Consider the following 19,294-nt stretch of genomic DNA (forward strand, 5'->3'; position numbering starts at 1 on the left):
GTAACTCAATTCACTCTGAGAGACATGCTCAGCATTTTTAGGAATCTGGGTTGAAATCTAACACTTAAACCATTTCCTCTTTCCAGAGAACCATTGAAAGCTATGTGGATAAACGAATGGGAAGCACATACGGGCCACCAGGAGGCAGAAAAATGACTGTATTTATTGATGATATTAATATGCCGGTGATTAATGAATGGGGAGATCAGGTATGACTAAAATACCTCCTATAGATGATAGTTAATCAGTATTTTTAGTTATATATAAAAAATGTCAATAGCCTTCATCTTATTAAGCCTCCCTAGTAGCAGTTCCGTTTTGTTTGACTTCTCTGGTATAGCTGGCATTCTCCCTTCTTGAGGTCCCTGTGGGCTTTTCAGCAATACGCCTACCTGTCTCTCTGGCTTCGTGATTTCAGTGACCTTTCTGGCTCCTCTCTTCCTTTCCCCAGGGTTTTCGTTTTGTTCTGTTACCTCTTATTCTACATACTCCCTCCAAGGAATACCTGATGTAGAAAATACCTTTTTTTTTTCCTTTTAACTCTGCCATGCGTGTGTCCCCCTTGTGATCATCTGTCAACCCCAGAGACATTCCCCATCAGAGAACCTCACTGATGCTGTCAGGGTTCTGCATGTTCCTTGTGGGATTGCCAACACCTCCCTCCCACCACTGCCCACTGCTTCATCAATTACACCTACCTGGAGCCTGCCAGCACCCATTCCATCTGGCCTTTTATGTGGATTCACCTCAGATACCTCTAGGAGGTCCAGAGTCCCAGGTCCTGTGCTCACCTGAGACTATTCCTCAAACAGCTTTGCACAGCACTTCTCTGACCTTACTTCCTACTTTTCCCACTCTGAAACCTTTCACTTAAAAAAAATTTTTTTAAATGTTTATTTTTGAGAGAGACAGAGAGAGAGTGCGCAAGTGAGTGGGGGAGGGGCAGAGAGAAAGGGGGACAGAAGATCCAAAGCCGGCTCTCCACCGACAGCAGAGAGCCCGATGCGGGGCTCAATCCCACAAACCATGAGATCATGACCTGAGCTGGAGCCAGATGCTTAACCGACTGAGCCACCCAGGTGCCCCCCTGAAACCTTTCTATGTGCCCCTGGAAGCCATAGTTCATCCACAGAATTCCTTGTAAATGAGCTTCTCTGAATTTTTCTTTTGCCTGCTTGCTCTAATGGAAATCTGGGAGGCTGCTTTCCTCAGTAAAGTTGAGCCCCTGGGCCTAGAGGTGGGGGAGATGTCCTCCTTGCCTCTTGTTGTCCCCTGCCCTGTGGAGGGATCAATCCCACCTCATGCTTCCTTTGTTGCTGTCACCTCAGACCCTCATACAACACCCTGAAGATTTCCATTCCTGGATCACTGTTACTCTCCCTCTTGCTGGGGCCAGCATCATGTGTGTGGAAACTGGGCTGACACAGTGACTCATACTTCAAACAGATCTGCATTGGTTTAATGCTCTGTAGCCACCAGTGTGAATTTCTTAATAATTACTTTTGAACAAGGAGCCTTGCATTTTCATTTTGCCCTGGGCTTTGCATATTATGCAGCCTGCTTGTTGTAATTCTTGGTGATGCCAATACTGACATACGTGATCTTGACCTCTTAGTTCCTCCTGTGATGATCGTGTCTTCCACCCTGGGTGAATTAGTCATCCACGCAGTCATACTTATACTTTGTTATTATCGAGAACTGTGACCCCTTCATTATCTCAGTTTCAAGCGTTTTATTCTCTGATTACCATATCCACCCTTTCTAGCTTATTCCCTCCACTTCCCAGATTCGAGAGAGAGCTACCACGATCCATAGTTCCTGCCATCATTAAACTATCCCTCATTTCCTCTCATTTCCTCACTTCCTTTCTTTCCTAGCTGGAATTCCAGGACCCATCACTATAATCACTGTCACATACACCCTCTACTCACCTGTGAAAGCCATAACCCCATTAAAGCCTTGTTGAAACTCGGCCTGCTCTCCACCCACCTGCACCTATGCAGCTAAGCTTGGCTGGAGAAAACCACACAATTCTGGCTTCATTTTAAAATCATGACCATGGGGCTGCCCGGGTGGCTCAGTCAGTTAAACTGACTGACTAAAACTCTTGATTTCAGCTCAGGTCATGATCTCCTGGTTTGTGGGATTGAGCCAGGCGTCGGGCTCTGTGCTAACAGTGCACAGCCTGCTTGGGATTCTCTCTCTCTCTCTTCCTCTCTCCTTGCCCCTCCCCTGCTCTCTCTTTCTGTCTCTCAAAAATAGATAAATAAACTTAAATCATCATCATGGACCTCAGCTTCCATTCAGGCTCCTTCTCTGTGACATGACTGTTTCATACTTTCTTCATTTTCTCGGATCTCTCACACCTCCATTTCCTTACCGTTTGCCGAGCACACATGTGTCGTAGCTTTCTTCCTATTTCCTGAGAAGATTGACTTTTTCCTTTTGTTTGTCTACTACCCATACACTGCACTCAATTTCTGTGTTCTAATGCTTACCTAGACAGTATATCCTGCATACACAGGTAATGAAAGATAAAGATAAACCCTTTATTCCTATCTTGTATATCCAATGACCTTTGAATGCCTTAATTTCCTTTATCTCTCTCCTAACTTATCATTTTATTGTCGATTTGTATTTTAAGTCTCTCTCTCTCCCTTTTTAATTTATTTTACGTTTATTCATTTTTGAGAGAGACAGAGAGAGACAGAGCATGAGTAGGGGTGGGGCAGAGAGAGAGGGAGACACAGAATCTGAAGCAGGCTCCAGGCTCTGAGCTGCCAGCACAGAGCCCGACGTGGGGCTCAAACTCATGAACCGTGAGATCATGACCTGAGCTGAAGTTGGACACTTAACCAACTGAGCTACCCAGGTGCCCCCCCCCCTTTTTTTTTAACTCCCACAAGACATTATTTTTACTTTTTTATATATTCACTCTTCATTTGCATTGCTGGCTTGTTTGCCACTTTCTTTGCTCTTTCTTCATTCTTCCTTCTTAGACCTTGCATGTGGTATGTTCCTTCTGCTTTTAGAACCTACTTAAGAGAAGGTCTTTTCATGACTAATTCTTTGTCTGCACATGTCATTTCATCTTTTTTATTTGAAAGACAGTGTTTCTTGGTATGAAACTCTAAACTGGCAGTTCTGGGTTTTTTTTCCATCATGTTGAATATATTCTTCCTGTTTTCTGTTTTCCTTGTTGCTGTTGAGAATTCAGCTACCACTTAATCATGGCACGTCTGAACTTAATCTGCCTTTTTTTTCACTTGCTGCTTTTAAGACTTTCTCTTTGCTTTACTTTCCTATAATTTTCTTTTTTTAAAAATGATGTTCCTTGGTGTAGATTTATTTGTACTTATTTGCTTGGAATTTGCTAGAACTCATGAATCTGTGGTTTGGTGTCTTTCATCACTTCTAGAAAATACCCAGTCCTTATCTCTTCAAATATTATTTCTGCCCCTCCTTATTTCCCTTCTTCTCAGAGTCCTATTGTATATCAGACTTTCTTCTATGCCTTATATATTTCTCCTTTTTTTCTTACATCCCAGCCTTTTCTCTCTCCAATGCTTGTGATCTAGATAATTTCTCCTCTTTGTCTTCCTCCTCACTAATTTTCTTCTCTGTTTTGTCTAATCTCCTGTCAAATTCATCCACTGAGTTTTTATTTCAGCTACTGTTTATTTTCTCTTTCAAATATGTCATCATTTTTATAGTTTCCTATTCCTTGCATATATTTTCAAATTTTCAAATGAATTTTAAAACATATTGAGCATAGTTGTTTTAAGGTCTGTGTCTGTTAATTTCAGCATCTGAAGTCTATGTGATCCTATTTCTGCTCTTTGTTGTTTTAATAGTTCCTGTGTGTGTGGAACAAGTCTTATTTTCTGTAAGTATCTTTGACTGCTTGCTAGATCATTACCCTTGAAAAATTAATCATGACTGTGTTTCACAGCCTAAGCTGGATATGCTCTCATCAAGACAGGTTTTGAGTTTTCTTCTGCCAGATCCTTAAGAGCTTATTCACTCAGGATTATCTCAAAGCAAGGCTAAGATTGGAAAGTTTCTGGTCCACTTAGGCTATGCATACCCAGGGTGCAAATCTGTGCAAGTGTCATCCTGAGGCCACAGCCTCCTAGGGAAGTCTCTTATTTTTCTTTTTTTTTTCCTTTTCCTCTCCCATTCAGTAGGGATCCAAGAGAGACTTCTCAGCACTAAGGTGAGAGAGTGGAGGCATATTAAGATATCATCTATAAGCTGAAGAGCTCTTGAATTTTGGACTCACTTAACCAATTAGGGATGTCTACTTGGATCTCAAACTTACCATGTCCAAAACCAAATTCCTGTTACTCCCTAGATCTGCTCCTGAGATACTCCTCTTAATATCAAGAAGTGGAAACTCCACATTCAATCTGTTAGGAAATCATGTGGGCTATATCTTCAAACTATATCCAGGATTTTACCACTACTCATTACCTCTATTGCCAAGACCTGGTGCAAGCCACCATCTCTCTCTCTCTCTCTCTCTCTCTCTCTCTCTCTTCTTAATCATTACAAATGCCTCCTCATTGTCTCCCCATTGCCTTTGCCCTTCTCAGTCTATGCTCACATCAGCACCCAATTAAAACATGGATCAGATCATGACACAGTCTTCTGGTCAAAATCCTCCCATGAGACTTGTAGAATATAAATGCCAAAATCCTTACCATGACCTAAAGACCCTGCATTGACTGATCTTACCTCCCCATGACTCTGCCCCAAACACATTTATTGGTCCTTGTATACACTGGATATAATGTTCACTCAGAGCCTCTATGTTTACTGTTTCCTCCTCTTGGAATATTCTTCCTCTAGATGCCTAAATGGTTTGCTTTCTCACCTCCTTCAAGCAATGAGGTTATATATTCTTTGGTTGCATGTCATGTGAGGTGAATCCTCCCGTGTTCTCCATATTCAGATGCACCCTCGAACACTGTCTATTTCCTTTCTCTGTTTTATTTTCCTCCCAAAACTCATACCATTTTATTTACATACATATATACATACTAGCATACATGTGTATATATTTTTTCTCCTACCACCAGAATGTATGCTCCATGAAGACAGGAATTTTTGTCTATGCTACAACAGTCAGACACACAGTGGTCATTAATATGTGTTGAATGAAAGAATGTCGTATTTGAGGTGCTTGTGTGTCATCCACTCAGGGATGCCTAGTAGGAATTTGGATATACAGGCATGGAGATTAGAAGGGAATCTGAAGCTAGTTACAGAGTTGAGATTCTTTAGGGTATAGGGTTGACATGACATCGGCTGAAATAGTGAGAATGATAGAACTCTGTAGAACACTTACATGAGAGGGATAGGTGGAGAAAGAATGACTTAGGAAGTGATCCAGGGTCACAAGGTAAACCTGGAAATAATTGAGCCTCTGAAGCTGAGAGAGGAAAAATTTTCAATAGGGAAGAAGTGTTAGCAGTGTTAGAGTCTTCAATAAAGGAAGATGAGGACATAAAATCTAAACCCCAAACATTCCTGAAGTCTCAGGAATAACTATCCCACATTCTGATTTAAAGTATTTTGAAATGTTAAATGTTGATATTTGTAACTCTGACTACTGTTGTAATTGTACCAAATATTTTGTAACTTGCCTATTTAAATTTCTTTGGAGATCCATTTTATCAAGGTGGTGAAGAGTACACTGAACTTGTTGCAGACGTTTAGCTTATGGTTTCATTCATGAGTGGTAGCATTTAAGTATTTTTTAAAGTTTATTTATTTATTTTGAGAGAGACAGAGATAGCACGAGTAGGGGAGGGCCAGAGAGAGAAGGGGAGAGAGAGAATCCCAAGCAGGTTCCGCACTGTCAGCACAGAGCCCCATGTGGGGCTTGAACTTGTGAAGCCGTGAGATCATGACCTGAACCAAAACTAAGAGTCAGACACTTAACAGACTGAGCCACCCAGACACCCCCATGAGTGGTAGCATTTACATAAAATTGCCTTGCAGGTTATTATCAACATTTACAAGCATTTCACTGATAAGAGTTGACTATTTCATGTGTACTATTTTGTAAAAGCCATGCAGGAATATGATAGATATACTTACTAAAGTTATCACTGTGTACATTTCAGGTAACTAATGAGATCGTGCGACAAATGATGGAAATGGAAGGAATGTATAGCTTAGATAAGCCTGGAGACTTCACTACTATTGTTGATGTGCAGCTCATAGCAGCAATGATCCACCCTGGAGGTGGTCGAAATGATATTCCACAACGTTTAAAAAGACAGTTTACTGTGTTTAATTGCACATTACCTTCAAATGCTTCAATAGACAAAATTTTTGGTATGACTGTTCTTGGTGTTACATTTTTTTATCCTATTACATAATGGAAATAAGCCATGCAAAACCTTATTTAAGAGATAAAAAGGCTCTGTCTGAAGTAGGGATTAAGAATCTGAAATTGAGAATTAAATACCAGAGAAGAGGGACTAAATATTAAGAAGACTCATGTTTATAGTCTATTCTAAAACTCAAGAATATTTAGAAATAGCCTTGTTGAAGTTTGACTTTGGTGTAAGCAAACATTTGTGTTTTTGTTTTGTTGACACAATTAATCAGAGAAATTTGGGCTAATGAATGACAGCACATGTATTATAGGTTAACAATGTAATATATCAAGTCAAATGTAGCACTTTGATATGTTAATGAAATGGGAATTTTGATAACAAATTTATGCTCATATAAACTATTTAATTAAAAATTACATATATGAAGACATACAAGAGAAACGGACCCATGTATATATGGACATTAATTGGCATTGCAGGTGCTGTAGATTAGAAGGGAAAGGGAAGACTTTTAGTAAATGGTACTGGGACTTTTTTTAGTAATTGTTATGTGAAAATAATTGAAATTGAACCCTTACCTCACACCAAGCATAAAATCAATACAGGTGGATTAAAGACTTAAATATAGAAAGCAAAGATATAAAATATTTGGAAGAAAATATCTGCATGACAGCTGAGTAGGAAAAGAAACTCATTTATTTATTTGCATATTTATTTATTTATTGCTTATTTATTTATTTTGGGAGAGAGAGAGAGAGAAAACACAAGCAAGGGAGGGTCAGAGAAAGTGGAAGAGAGAGAGAATCCCAAGCAGGTTCCATGATATCAGCACAGAGCCTGAAGTGGGGCTTGGTCTCATGACCTGAGCTAAAATCAAGAGTCAGACACTTAACCCACTGAGTCACCCAGGTGCCCCTGGAAAGAGCTTATAAAATGAGACTCAAAAAGCAGAAGCCATAAAAGGAGATGACAAGTTTGACTAGATTAAAATTAAGAACTTTTGTTCATTTAAAAAGCAATATTGAAGAGTGAAAAGACAAGCCCCAAAGTGGGCAAAGATGCAAAGATGCAAATTTAAAACACCAAGGAGGGGCGCCTTGGTGGCTCAGTTGGTTAAGCATCAGACTCGATTTTGGCTCAAGTCATGATGTCACGATTTGTGGGACCAAGCAGTGTATTGCGCTCCGTGTTGACAAGGTGATACTTGCTTGGGATTCTCTTCCTCCCTCCCTCTCTGCTTGTCCCATGCTCATGCACGCATGCTCTAGATAGATAGATAGATAGATAGGTAGATCACCAAGGAAATAACATTTTATACCCACTTGATTTGCAAAAATGAAAAATTCTGACAAAATCAGGCATTGGGGAGAATGTGCAGGACTGAGACACTCACCCCCTACTGGTGGGTGTATAAATTGTGACAGGCCCTGTGGGTAATAACTGGACCTCATTACTGGTAAAGCAGAATGTGTGGACACCCACAGCAGTTCCATTTCCAGGCATATGCCAGTTTATCATTTGTTTCCTTTATGATTTTCACTTTCTGAGTTTCATTTAAGAAGTCCTTTCCTATCCAGCAGTCATGTAGTTATTGTCTGTGTTTTCTTCCCAACATTACAGTTTTGCCTTCCATATTTAAACCCTTAACCCATCGTTACTTGATTTGTGCCACAAATCAATGACACACATGTTCTACAAGAATGTTTATAGAACAATGTTCATGATAGCAGAAACCTTGAAACAATCAAATATTTATTGACAGTAAAAGCGGATCCATACATAGTGGTCTAGGCACACAGCTTAATGCCATTATGCAGCAGTGAATATGAACAAACACAGCTACGTGCTTCAACATGGCCGAAGCCCAGAAATGGGTTGAGCAAAAGAAGCAAGTCACCAAGGAATATATGATACGATTCCATCAAATTAAATTTCAAAAGTTGAAGTTAGAGAAAATGTTAAAGGTCAAACCCATAAGTGGGCCACCCTATAAAGAAAAGCAAATCGCGGTATCTCGTTAGGTCAGAGTAGTGGCTGCCTCTGGAGGAAGGAAGGGGTTGTGGACAGCGACGGACAAACAGAGGCTTCTACTGCATCCGGCAAGGTTGTGTTTCTCAGTCTAGTCATCCGTATGTGAGTGTTTGCTTATTTGTTAAACTGTTTTGATTAATGATGAATGATATCTCTGATATGATTAATACTGAAAACTAAACATGGAAAGAGAAATGCTTAACGTCACCCAGCTTAGTTGGTCTTGTAACGATTTATTCCCTGGGATAAACATGCACCTTTTATCTTTTAGTAAGCTTGTACCTTCAATCTTGTTTTATTTTCCAGGACTTATTGGCTGTGGGTACTTTGATCCTTGCAGAAAGTTCAAACCTGAAATATGTGAAATGATTGGAAATTTAGTTTCAGCAGGCAGAGTGCTGTGGCAGTGGACTAAGGTACAGAAGGGTCATTGTCTGTAATAACAAAAAATCTACTATTATTTGGCCTGTTCTCACCTTGTGGCCCATGAACTTATCATCACATCACGGAGTAGTGGGTTTTCTCTCTCTCTCTCTCTCTCTCTCTCTCTTTTTTTGAAAAGACAAATTAGGTGCTCAAATAGATTTATGACACCTTTTCCTTCCAGGGAGCAAATATTCTGACTGGATGATGCTTTCCATATGTATGAGACATTACTATAAACCACACATGACATCCAAGATAAAGTAGAATTTTGCTAAAACGAGGACACTGCTTTTCTGCTTGTTACTCTGATATTTATCTCAGACACTCGCCTATTTCCTGACTGACTGAATACATGGATTTCCAGATGTTCTTAGCTATCTGAGACTTAAAATCTAACTTGTGTGAGTCTTGAGATGGAGTGGGAATTAGTAAATGGATGGAAGTGTACTTAACAAAATAGACTAGATTTTCAGACACAGGGCCAGTGCCCTAAGTAAAGCTCAGGAAACATATAGCTGTCACCAAGATGGCTTAAAGCAGACTCGTGAGAAAACAATTAAGTGTAGGTCTGAGGTAAAAACAAGGTGGAGGTATATGCCAAAAACATTCATTAGGCCAATTACACACATCTGGGAGGAAGCTTCTGTCCTGGAGACTTCTGGAGGGTGCCAGCCTCTCAGATTCCTGGGTGGATGAGGGAATTTCTAGATACAAAATTAGCAGGGGTGCCTGGGTGGCTCAGCTGGTTGAGCGTCTGACTTAGGTCAGGTCAGAGATCCTCAGGTCAGGATCTTGTAGTTTATGAGTTCGAGCCCCACATCGGGCTTGCTGCTGTCATCACGGAGCCTGCTTTGGATCTTCTGTTTTCTTCTCTCTCTGCCTCTCTCTCTCTCCAAAAGAAATAAACATTAAAAAAAAAAAGAATTATCAGGAGAGGAATTGGGTGTTTCTTATGAAATTCTCCATCCACGCAGCCCCCTATGGTGACCGGTTCCTTGCATGGGGGCTGCCCTTTGCCAACATACGGTCTTTGTACATGCTGTTCTGTCTCTCTTAAAATAACTCCAAAATGAATGGCAAGGGTTGAGCGTCTGAAATAATTTTTTGTGGTACGATCCATCTGTTTTTCCAGTGGGGCTGTTGTTCAATGTCATGTGCTTATATATGTATATATATTTTCTGAAAAGCTTTGGCCTACTGGGTGTCTTTCCATCAAAGCTTTTTTTGTTGTATAAATGTTTACTGCTTCTATTTCTTCATCTTTCTTTACCTCCTTAACCTATTTTGCACAGGCTTTTGTTCACTGCTCTCGGCAAAGTCACCAAAGACCTCAATCTTGCCAAATCTAAAGGTTGATTTCTTCCTCTTACTTGGCAGCATTTGACATAAATTATCCCTCTTGACACTTTCTTCACTTGGTTTCTGAAGACCTCATGTTCTTGGTTTTCTTCCTGTCTGACAGGCTATCTTTTTAAAAGTCCCCCCTCTTCTTCCCTTCCTCTAGATGCTGGAGTGCACCTGATCTCGATGCTAGGACCTCTTCCCTATCTCCATGCTTTACCCAGATGGTCTCTCCAGCTTCAGGGCCTTAAACACCATCTCTGTGCTGATAATGTCAAAATCAGCTTCCATTCCAGGCCTCTCTGCTTGGCTGTATGCTTATTTCTAACTGCTTAGTAGACATCACTGTTTAGATGTCCAATAACCATCTTGAAGTTAATGTGTCCAAACAGAACCCTCAAGTGTCCTTCAATATGACCTTCCCTCAGACCTTTGCCTCTTAGTTAATAGCAACACCAATTATCCTGCTCCTCAGGTTAAAACACTGGTGCTGTGCTTGATTTGTCTCCGTCAACCCCCTACCTGCAATCCATCAGCAAGTCTCAGCAACTGTGCTTTCAAAATATATCCCAAAGCTGAGCTCTCTCTCGAAGCAACTACCCTGATAGATGCTTCCAGCACCTGCCCTCTGGACCATACAGTGACTTGCGTTCTCCTTGCCCTCCTAGAGTCTGTTCTTTACACAGTTCTAAAATGCTTTTCAAAGAAGTAAATCAGAGATCCTTACTCCCTCTTAAAACCACCAGTAGACTCCCAGGTACACTTACAGTGAAACCCGATGCCTTGCTCTGGCCTGTGAAACTGCACCAGAGCCGCCCCTGCTTGCCTCTCTTTCCAGCTGCACTGCCCTCCACTGCACTGTTCCTTGAACACCCCACATTTTTTGGTCCTTTGGGCCATCATATACTACTCATTCTCACCATTCTTACCTTCAGAGGGGCTATCACAGGCATTATCTGTCTCCTGACCCTACTTTATTTTTTCTGACCATGACTTATGTCATTATTATTTGTCAGCTTATTTGTTTACCAATATATTTGTTTCTTATTTATTGCTAGGCTCCCCCCACTAGAATGGAAGCTCCCTGATGGCAGCGGATTGAGCTGCTACTTACTATAGTATTTTCTAAGTCACTCTGGTGTCTTCTTACAGGCAGCCGGAGGTAAATAGCCATTGAATAATGAATGAATCTTCCTCCCCTCCCCATTCCCATAGAAGCAGCACCCCCTTTTTTGTATCTTTTCCTCAAACCTCCCATCTTCACAAGGCATTTTTAGTTGTTGTATACCACTTCACCTTTACATTACTCTACACAGCTTTAAAGCAGAAGCCCAGGTGAGAAAAGAAAGAAGTTGACAAAAATTGAAAGGAATGAAGAAGGTTAATGTGTGAGAAGGAGAGGGGAAAAAAGGAATTTATTTGATTCTCTTTAATGATTGCTTGAGTTGCCAATAGCTGTCATCACAGTGGTAGTCTTTTACAGCAAAGTGGCAGTCTTTTATAAGCAATGTTCACACAGCCTTTATTTCTGCATATTTATAATATAATTTTACATGTTGGTGAATAGAATGAACATTTTAGCTGCAAATGGAACTGAGCAAAGAGGGAAATTGAAGGATAATTGATAAAATAACACTTGTCTTCATTCTGTCTTCCCTGGCTACCTGCTGTCTTAACGTACACTGTGAATTAGCCTGTAAAAATAATGCTATGAGCTCACTGGGGTACTTTTTCAATGTGGAAAAGGCGTATACCATGAATAGGTCCTAGAGAAAGCATATGCTATCCTGAACTAATCATGCAGAGAGTTTACTTCGTATCACCAGTATTGTTGTTTTCACGTTCAAAAATGATGCTAATGGTGTCAATTACAATCTTTACCCATGGCTAGCAGTGCTTCCCACACCTAGTACACCTCAAGTTTATCCTTTAACAGGTATCTCTCCGTACAAGAATGTATCACTGTTATAGCTTTGCCTGTTTGGATTCTGAACTTGGTAGAAATAATAAGTGAATTAGTGTTCAAACAAAGACACAAACACAACCCAGAAAAGCTACCTCATCATTATAGCTACATGTCGGACTTGCCTGTCAACTTATTATAGAAAAATAGATATTTGAAGTCATGTTGATTGAGTTTAGATCTCCACAGTGAAATCTAGATTATGATATTCAAATATATTGGGAGAATCCAAATATACTAAAGACCTTAATGGAACCTGTGAAAATAGTCCTTATTGACTTTAGAAGTGAACATTCCTTGTTCTTAACTGCAATGGCAACCAACTCACATTCAGTTCTTTTTTTTTATGGCATACTTCCATATACACATTAATATGGTTAACAATGATTAGTAATGATTATTCCCACAACTCAAATAGTTGGTGAGAATTCAGGGGAAAGTGACTTGTTCAAAGCCACCTCGTGGTGATAGAACAGGCATTGGAATTGTCATCTAGAGTGTTATTCTTTTTTTTTTTTTTTTTTTTTTTAATAAGGTGTCATTTTCCTCTGTTCGATCGTTTTTTATTTATTTTTTTTTTTTTATTTGTTTTATTTTTTATTTTTTATTTTTTTTTTTGGGACAGAGAGAGACAGAGCATGAACGGGGGAGGGGCAGAGAGAGAGGGAGACACAGAATCAGAAACAGGCTCCAGGCTCCGAGCCATCAGCCCAGAGCCTGACACGGGGCTCGAAATCACGGACCGCGAGATCGTGACCTGGCTGAAGTCGGACGCTTAACCGACTGCGCCACCCAGGCGCCCCTAGAGTGTTATTCTTGAATCGATCCTATTCAAGGACTTATGGTCTTTGAAATCCTATGCAGGTTTATTTATGATGTGTTTTTCTCATCAGTGCTGTGACAAAAATATGAACTTACTCTTGGTTTATTTATTCAGCCTATTTGATTTAAAATAAAATTTGTGAAATGAAGTAGTTCTGAAAGCAGTTCTGCTTTTGGTTTTATCTGAAAACAAAACTGAGAGCATTATGTTTTTGTCCACCTCTAGGTGAAGATGCTACCAACTCCTTCTAAATTTCACTACATTTTCAATCTTCGAGATCTTTCCAGAATTTGGCAAGGAATGTTAACCATAAAATCCGAGGAGTGTGATTCGATATCTGTTCTCCTATCACTTTTCAAACACGAGTGCAACAGAGTAATTGCAGACAGGTGTATATTACAGCACTTGAATTTAAATGTACTATATAAGAAGTTGACACTGTGAGCCTAATTCCTGCATTACCTACTCAAATAATTAAGAGTATTGTCTTCATTTGCTCTGGGGCTTGTGAAGCATTGATGTCATTTCCCACCTGCTGGTCCCCTTGAAAAATGCTCTGCCAGTTTGCTCCAGTATTATTTCCACAGGGTATCTTTTCAAATCACCACATCATCATAGACTTGGCAACATTCAGAGGCAAATTTTAGTAGTGTATATTTTCTAAAACGTTTGAACTCCATGTAGGTTTTACTTGGTGAAATCTGGGACATAAGCCGGGTCATTGTTCTGAACCTCAGCTTCCTCCTCTATAAAACATGGATGGTAATGCTGGTCTTACAAAGCATGGGGAATGGAGGATTCTGGAACTAAAGCCACTTGACAGAATTCTTGGTAAAATTGGGTGATGCAGAGAAGGGCATGGAAACCCAAAAGTCAAGTTCTAATTGGAAAGAGGGTTCAGAGGAGCCTGAGATTGATCAAGGAGAGATTCTTTGCCAGTATTTTCTGTAAGTAATAGTCAATGTTATAACTCTCTTGAATGGAGTTATGTCTTCCTGTCTGTGATGGAGGTGCAGGATAAGGCCTTAGAGGAGGTGGAGGGAAGTTGGACATGTTCAATTAGGAAAGATGCCTTTATATTTTGCATTTTTCCTCCTGCATTTTTGTTTCAGATTTATAACTTCTGAAGATGAGCAGTGGTTTAATATCCATCTTGTTCACGCCATTGAGGAAAATATTAGCCCAGATGTGGCATCTTCTATCCTTCCCGAACCATACTTTGTAGATTTTCTCCGGGAGATGCCTGAACCAACTGGTGACGAACCTGAAGACACTGTGTTTGAAGTACCCAAAGTTTATGAATTGGTATTTATTTTTGCCTTTTAAAAGAGTTTTTTGACCACTCACCCAACTAGATATTTCTCCCTACCCCAGAGTCCCACCATGGAGTTGTTGTAACTTCTTCATTAGTTATATGTTGTGATTCATGTCATCATACACCAAGTAAAATATTTCTTTCAGTGAAATTTAGCAGCAATCCATTAAAGTCAGGTATAAGACAAGGATGCCTACTATTATCACGATTATTTAATATTATGAAAGTTCTAGACAATGAAACAAATTACCTATCAGGAAAACACAAAAATATTGTTTGCAGATGATAGGATTATCTCTTAATATAATGTAAAAGAACTTGAAATCTGTTTTAACCACTAACAATTGAGTAAGATGACCAAGTCTAATATAAATATCAAACTCAACAACTATCCTCTATGCCAGAGGCTGCCAAGTTACAGTTGATGGGCTAAATTCAGTCCACTGCCTATTTTTTGTTAGATTTGTGAGCTCAGAAGGGTTTTTACATGTTTAAATGGGTGGGAAGAGAATCAAAAGAAGAATGATATTGTGTGACACGTGAAAATGATTTGGAATTTGAATTCAGTGTTCATCCCTGAAGTTGTACTGGAACACAGCCATGCCGATTTGCTTACTATTATTGCCGAGGACCACTTTTACACCACGAGGGTGGGGACAAATCGTTGTGACAAACCATATAGGCCACAAAGCCTAATTCTGCCCTTTATAGAAAAAGTTAGCTAATTCTTGCCAACAATCACAAGATAGAAAACATAACATCAAAGTACTTCATTCAACAGCAACAAATATGTAAAACATCTAGGACTAAACATGATAAAACTTGACTTGATTAAATTAGAACATCATTCTCCCTGAATTAATATATAGGTTTCATGAAATTTGAAACGGGACTCCAAAAAGATTTTTTAAGCAGGGTCATAAACAAAGTAATTCTGAAGAGTTAATTCAAAGAGTTAAATGGGGGAGAAAAATTTACGAAACAAGTACATGAATATTCAAAACCATTTGACCACATCAACAATGTAAAACTTCTGTGTATTTTTAAAAATCCATAAACAATATTAAAAAGCAAATATAAACAGAGAAATATTTGTTATATTCCAATCATAATCCCCAGGGATAGGAGTTGGTGCTGGGGTTTTTGAAGGGAAAGGTCAAGGAATGATTCCATATTGGAAACCAGTTAATGCAGCGAGGTTTTGGGCTTCTGAAAATAGAATTAACCAAAAGTCAACAGAATCCATGACAGATTTTTGGAAATCCATTAGATTTTTAAAAAAAAATTAGAATTACTTTCGAGTGCCTTTACAAGTTCTGCTTTCATGGATTTTGGCTCTTAAGTATTGTTTTTCTCTCTCTCCCTACCCACAGGTACCATCCTTTGACTTCCTGTCTGAAAAACTCCAGTTCTACCAGAGACAGTTCAATGAAATCATTAGAGGAACATCTCTTGATCTAGTGTTTTTTAAAGATGCAATGACTCATCTTATTAAGGTTCTAACTATTGAGTATTTGCTGACATAAATAGATCATGTAAAAGCTTAGTAAATTTCACGATACATGTTTTGAAAGAAGAAATGTGTACTATCAGGTAGTATATAGAAGAGCGTCGTTAGGTTGAGTCCGAGCACTGTCTCAGAAAACAAAGGCTTAATCACAAACCCCTTAGCCGAGTCCACTTACACGGCAGCAAATGTTGGGCAAATTGACAGGTTTTGTGTTCAGGGCTTTTGACACCTTGAGTTTTCTTTCTAGAAAGAAAGTAAGTTGCAGAACTCTGTGAATAAATCGTCCTTCCCCAAATTTTATTTTGATATAATGAGAATCCTGTTCCCCATGGAGGAAAAGTTGCTGCTTTTAAAAATCAGTTTTATGATCGGCTTACAGATTATTGGCAAACTGATGGGGAAGGGGTGAGGCAGGTACACAGGAGTGGTGTAAAAACAGAAACCAATTAGAGGCAACACCCAAAGGAACATGCTTTGATTCAAGTCTGAAAGGCTACAGAAAGGAGCTGTTTGTTTGTATAATTTATAAATTGAAAAGGGGTTTCCCCAGGAAGTCAGAACAGAGGAGGGAGTTTTGATAAAGACGAGGCAGCTTACTCTGTATTTATTATATGTTTGTCTTTTGCAAAGTTGGTGAATTTCCAGATGTCCTAGGGCTGTTTCACATTCATTCACTCAACAAGTAGTTATTGAGCACTCTCTGGCAAGGTCTTGGGGACCTGGGACCCTATTATGGTGCACAACCGCCTACGTGATTAACATGTTAAAAAATATAATGATAAAATTAATACATACCAAAGTGTTGTTACTGTCTGCCATCTGTAAAACTTGCATTTAAAAAAAAAAAAGGTCTTTAGTGGTGATAATGAATTTAGTGATCCATCTAGACTTTCATCTTAATCAGTAATATTAATGTAAAAGACAGCTTTTTAGCAATGTCTTCAATTGGCCTACATAAGATTTGAACAATTCCAGCCTTATTCTTATTGAGGAAATCAGCCATAGAAAAGCAACACAAGACTAAAGGCCATCTCTCAGTCTTTTTCTACAAATGCCTTTCTGCCCCCCTCCCCCTTGTAAGTAGAATTTTGGTACTTAAATTTTTTTTTTCATTGGCAGAGATACAATAGAGGTGATATTCATTGTGGAGTGAGGTGTCTATATAGGTCAGTGTGTTAGACTGAATAATAAGCAGACAATTCTAAACTTCTTTCTGTGGATTGGGAAGAGCAACTCCATCATGCATTGAGCCTGAAAGTAATAAAATTACACACACACAGAAAATAGCTTTGAAATAGGAGATAGGAAAGCCAATTTGTTCTCTCTTTCATGATGTCCAAGGAAAGAATTTGAGTTGAATAAATCAATATGAGACATTAATTTAAAAAACTCTGACATATCTCATTAAAGGAAAAAGTCTAATGTTGTCTACAAGCATATGGCCAAAGTTTGGACTCCTGTAGAGTGCAAGCAAATGTAAACAGCTAAATTCTATTTTTAAAGAAATACTATTTTATTTCAAAACAGATCTCACGAATAATTCGAACATCATGTGGAAATGCATTGCTGGTGGGTGTTGGCGGTTCAGGAAAACAAAGTCTTTCTAGACTGGCCTCTTTTATCGCTGGATATCAAATATTCCAGATTACATTAACCAGGTAAGATGAAATAAAACACAGCAATATGTTTTTCTATCATTAATTTCTCTGAAGCAAAATGTCTTTTTAAGACACAACAATTTGGTGCATTTTTTGAAGTTAACTTTTTATTTGAGTGCAATGTATTTAAGGAGATGTACACAAACCACGGGTGTCACAAAGTAAATTCACCTGTGTCGTTAGCCTAGAGATGAAGAAATAAAACATTAGCACCCCATAAGTACCCCCCACATCCTGTCCCAGTCATTACCCTCCCAAGGTTAACCATATTCTGACTTCTAACCCCACTGATTAGTTTTACCTATTCTTTTTTTCCCCTCTTTTTTTTAATGTTTATCTATTTTTGAGAGAGAGACAGAGGGTGAGAGGGGGAGGGTCAAAGAGAGAGGGAGACACAGAATCCGAAGCAGGCTCCAAGCTCTGAGCTGTCAGCACAGAGCCCGACACGGGGCTCGAACCCACGAACTGTAACATCATGACGTGAGCTGAAGTTGGTCGCTTAACCGACTGAGCCACCCAGACACCCCTAGTTTAACCTATTCTTGAACTTTATATCAATCAAATGCTACGGGATCTACTCTTTTCTTGTTGCTGGTATTATGTTTGTGAGATTCATCCATGATGCTACATGTACCAATAGTTTGTTCATTCTTATTGCTGTATAATCTCCCATTTGCTTACATACTACCACAATTTGTTTACCCGGGATTTTTTGGCAAGTGGAGCTGTAATGAATATTCTTGTACATGTCTGAGTATGCCCCCAGAGATAGAATTGCTGATTATGGATGGAGTACGCATACATTCTGCTGTAGTAGGTCTGAGGAATAGTTTTTCCACAGTGGTTCTGCCAGTTTACGCTTCTACCAATGGTTCATGAGAGTTTCAGTTGCTCCGCATCCCGGCCCACCTTTGGACTGTGAGCCTTTTTTCATTTTAGTGATTCCTGTGGATGTGTGGTGGTATATCACCGTGGTGACACCGTGTCACCGTATGTCACGCGTATCCCGTGGTTAATACCGTTGAGCACATTTTCACCTCTTATGGGCCATAAGACAGCCCCTTTGGGCCTGGACAGCCTCTTTTGTGAAATGTCTGTGTATGTCCTTTGCTTTTTTTTTTTTTTTTTTCAATTAGGGTGTGATTCTTTCTTTTACTGATTTTTTAGGAGTTCTTTACAGGTTTTGGATACAGTTCCATTGTCAGAGTGTGCATTATAAATATCTTCTCTGAGTCTTTGGCTTGCCTTTTCACTCCCAGTGGATCTTAATTTTAGTGAAACTTCAGGTGTCAATTGTGTCCCTTTATTTTAGTGATCTTTGTATTCTGTTAAAAATGTATTGGTTTACCTGTGAAGATATTCTGTGATTTCCTTCACATTTATGAATAAAATATACTCCTTTAACATTTAGAACCATAACCCATCTAGAATTTCTTCTCTCTTTTTTTTTATGTTTGTTTATTTCTTTTTTGAGAGAGGGAGAGAGATAGAGGGAGGTGGGGGCAGAGAGAGAGAGGAAGACAGAGAATCCCAAGCAGGCTCAACACTGTCAGTGAAGAGCCTAATTCAGGGCTCCATCCCATGTGAGATCATGACCTGAGCCAAAACCAAGAGGAGGACACTTAACCGACTGAGTCATCCAGGTGCCCCTAGAGTTTATTTTCTTTTAAAGTCTGAGGTAGGAGTTAAGATTATATTTTTATGTAAAAAAATTTTTTTGATGTTTATTTATTTTTGAGAGAGAGAGCACAAGTGGGGGAGGGACACATAGAGAGGGAGAGACACAGAGAGAGGGAGACACAGAATCCAAACCAGGTTCCAGGCACAGAGCCTGACACGGGGCTCAAACCCACGAATGGTGAGATCATGACCTGAGC

General features: G+C 39.4%; 1 protein-coding gene across 7 annotated transcripts in view; it reads left to right on the plus strand.

Moving 5' to 3' along the window:
- Positions 1-19,294, plus strand: part of DNAH8 (dynein axonemal heavy chain 8) — a 333,661-nt gene that overhangs the window by 179,254 nt on the left and 135,113 nt on the right. For all 7 annotated transcript variants that reach the window (XM_042938633.1, XM_042938632.1, XM_042938634.1 and 4 more), the window contains 7 exons: positions 87-209; positions 6,132-6,345; positions 8,688-8,797; positions 13,160-13,323; positions 14,047-14,239; positions 15,623-15,745; positions 17,287-17,417. In XM_042938633.1, coding sequence (XP_042794567.1) covers positions 87-209; positions 6,132-6,345; positions 8,688-8,797; positions 13,160-13,323; positions 14,047-14,239; positions 15,623-15,745; positions 17,287-17,417 — 1,058 coding nt within the window. The remainder of the gene's footprint in view (positions 1-86; positions 210-6,131; positions 6,346-8,687; positions 8,798-13,159; positions 13,324-14,046; positions 14,240-15,622; positions 15,746-17,286; positions 17,418-19,294) is intronic.

The sequence above is a fragment of the Panthera leo genome, chromosome B2, assembly GCF_018350215.1.
Source record: "Panthera leo isolate Ple1 chromosome B2, P.leo_Ple1_pat1.1, whole genome shotgun sequence".
In the NCBI taxonomy this organism is placed as follows: Eukaryota; Metazoa; Chordata; class Mammalia; order Carnivora; family Felidae; genus Panthera; species Panthera leo.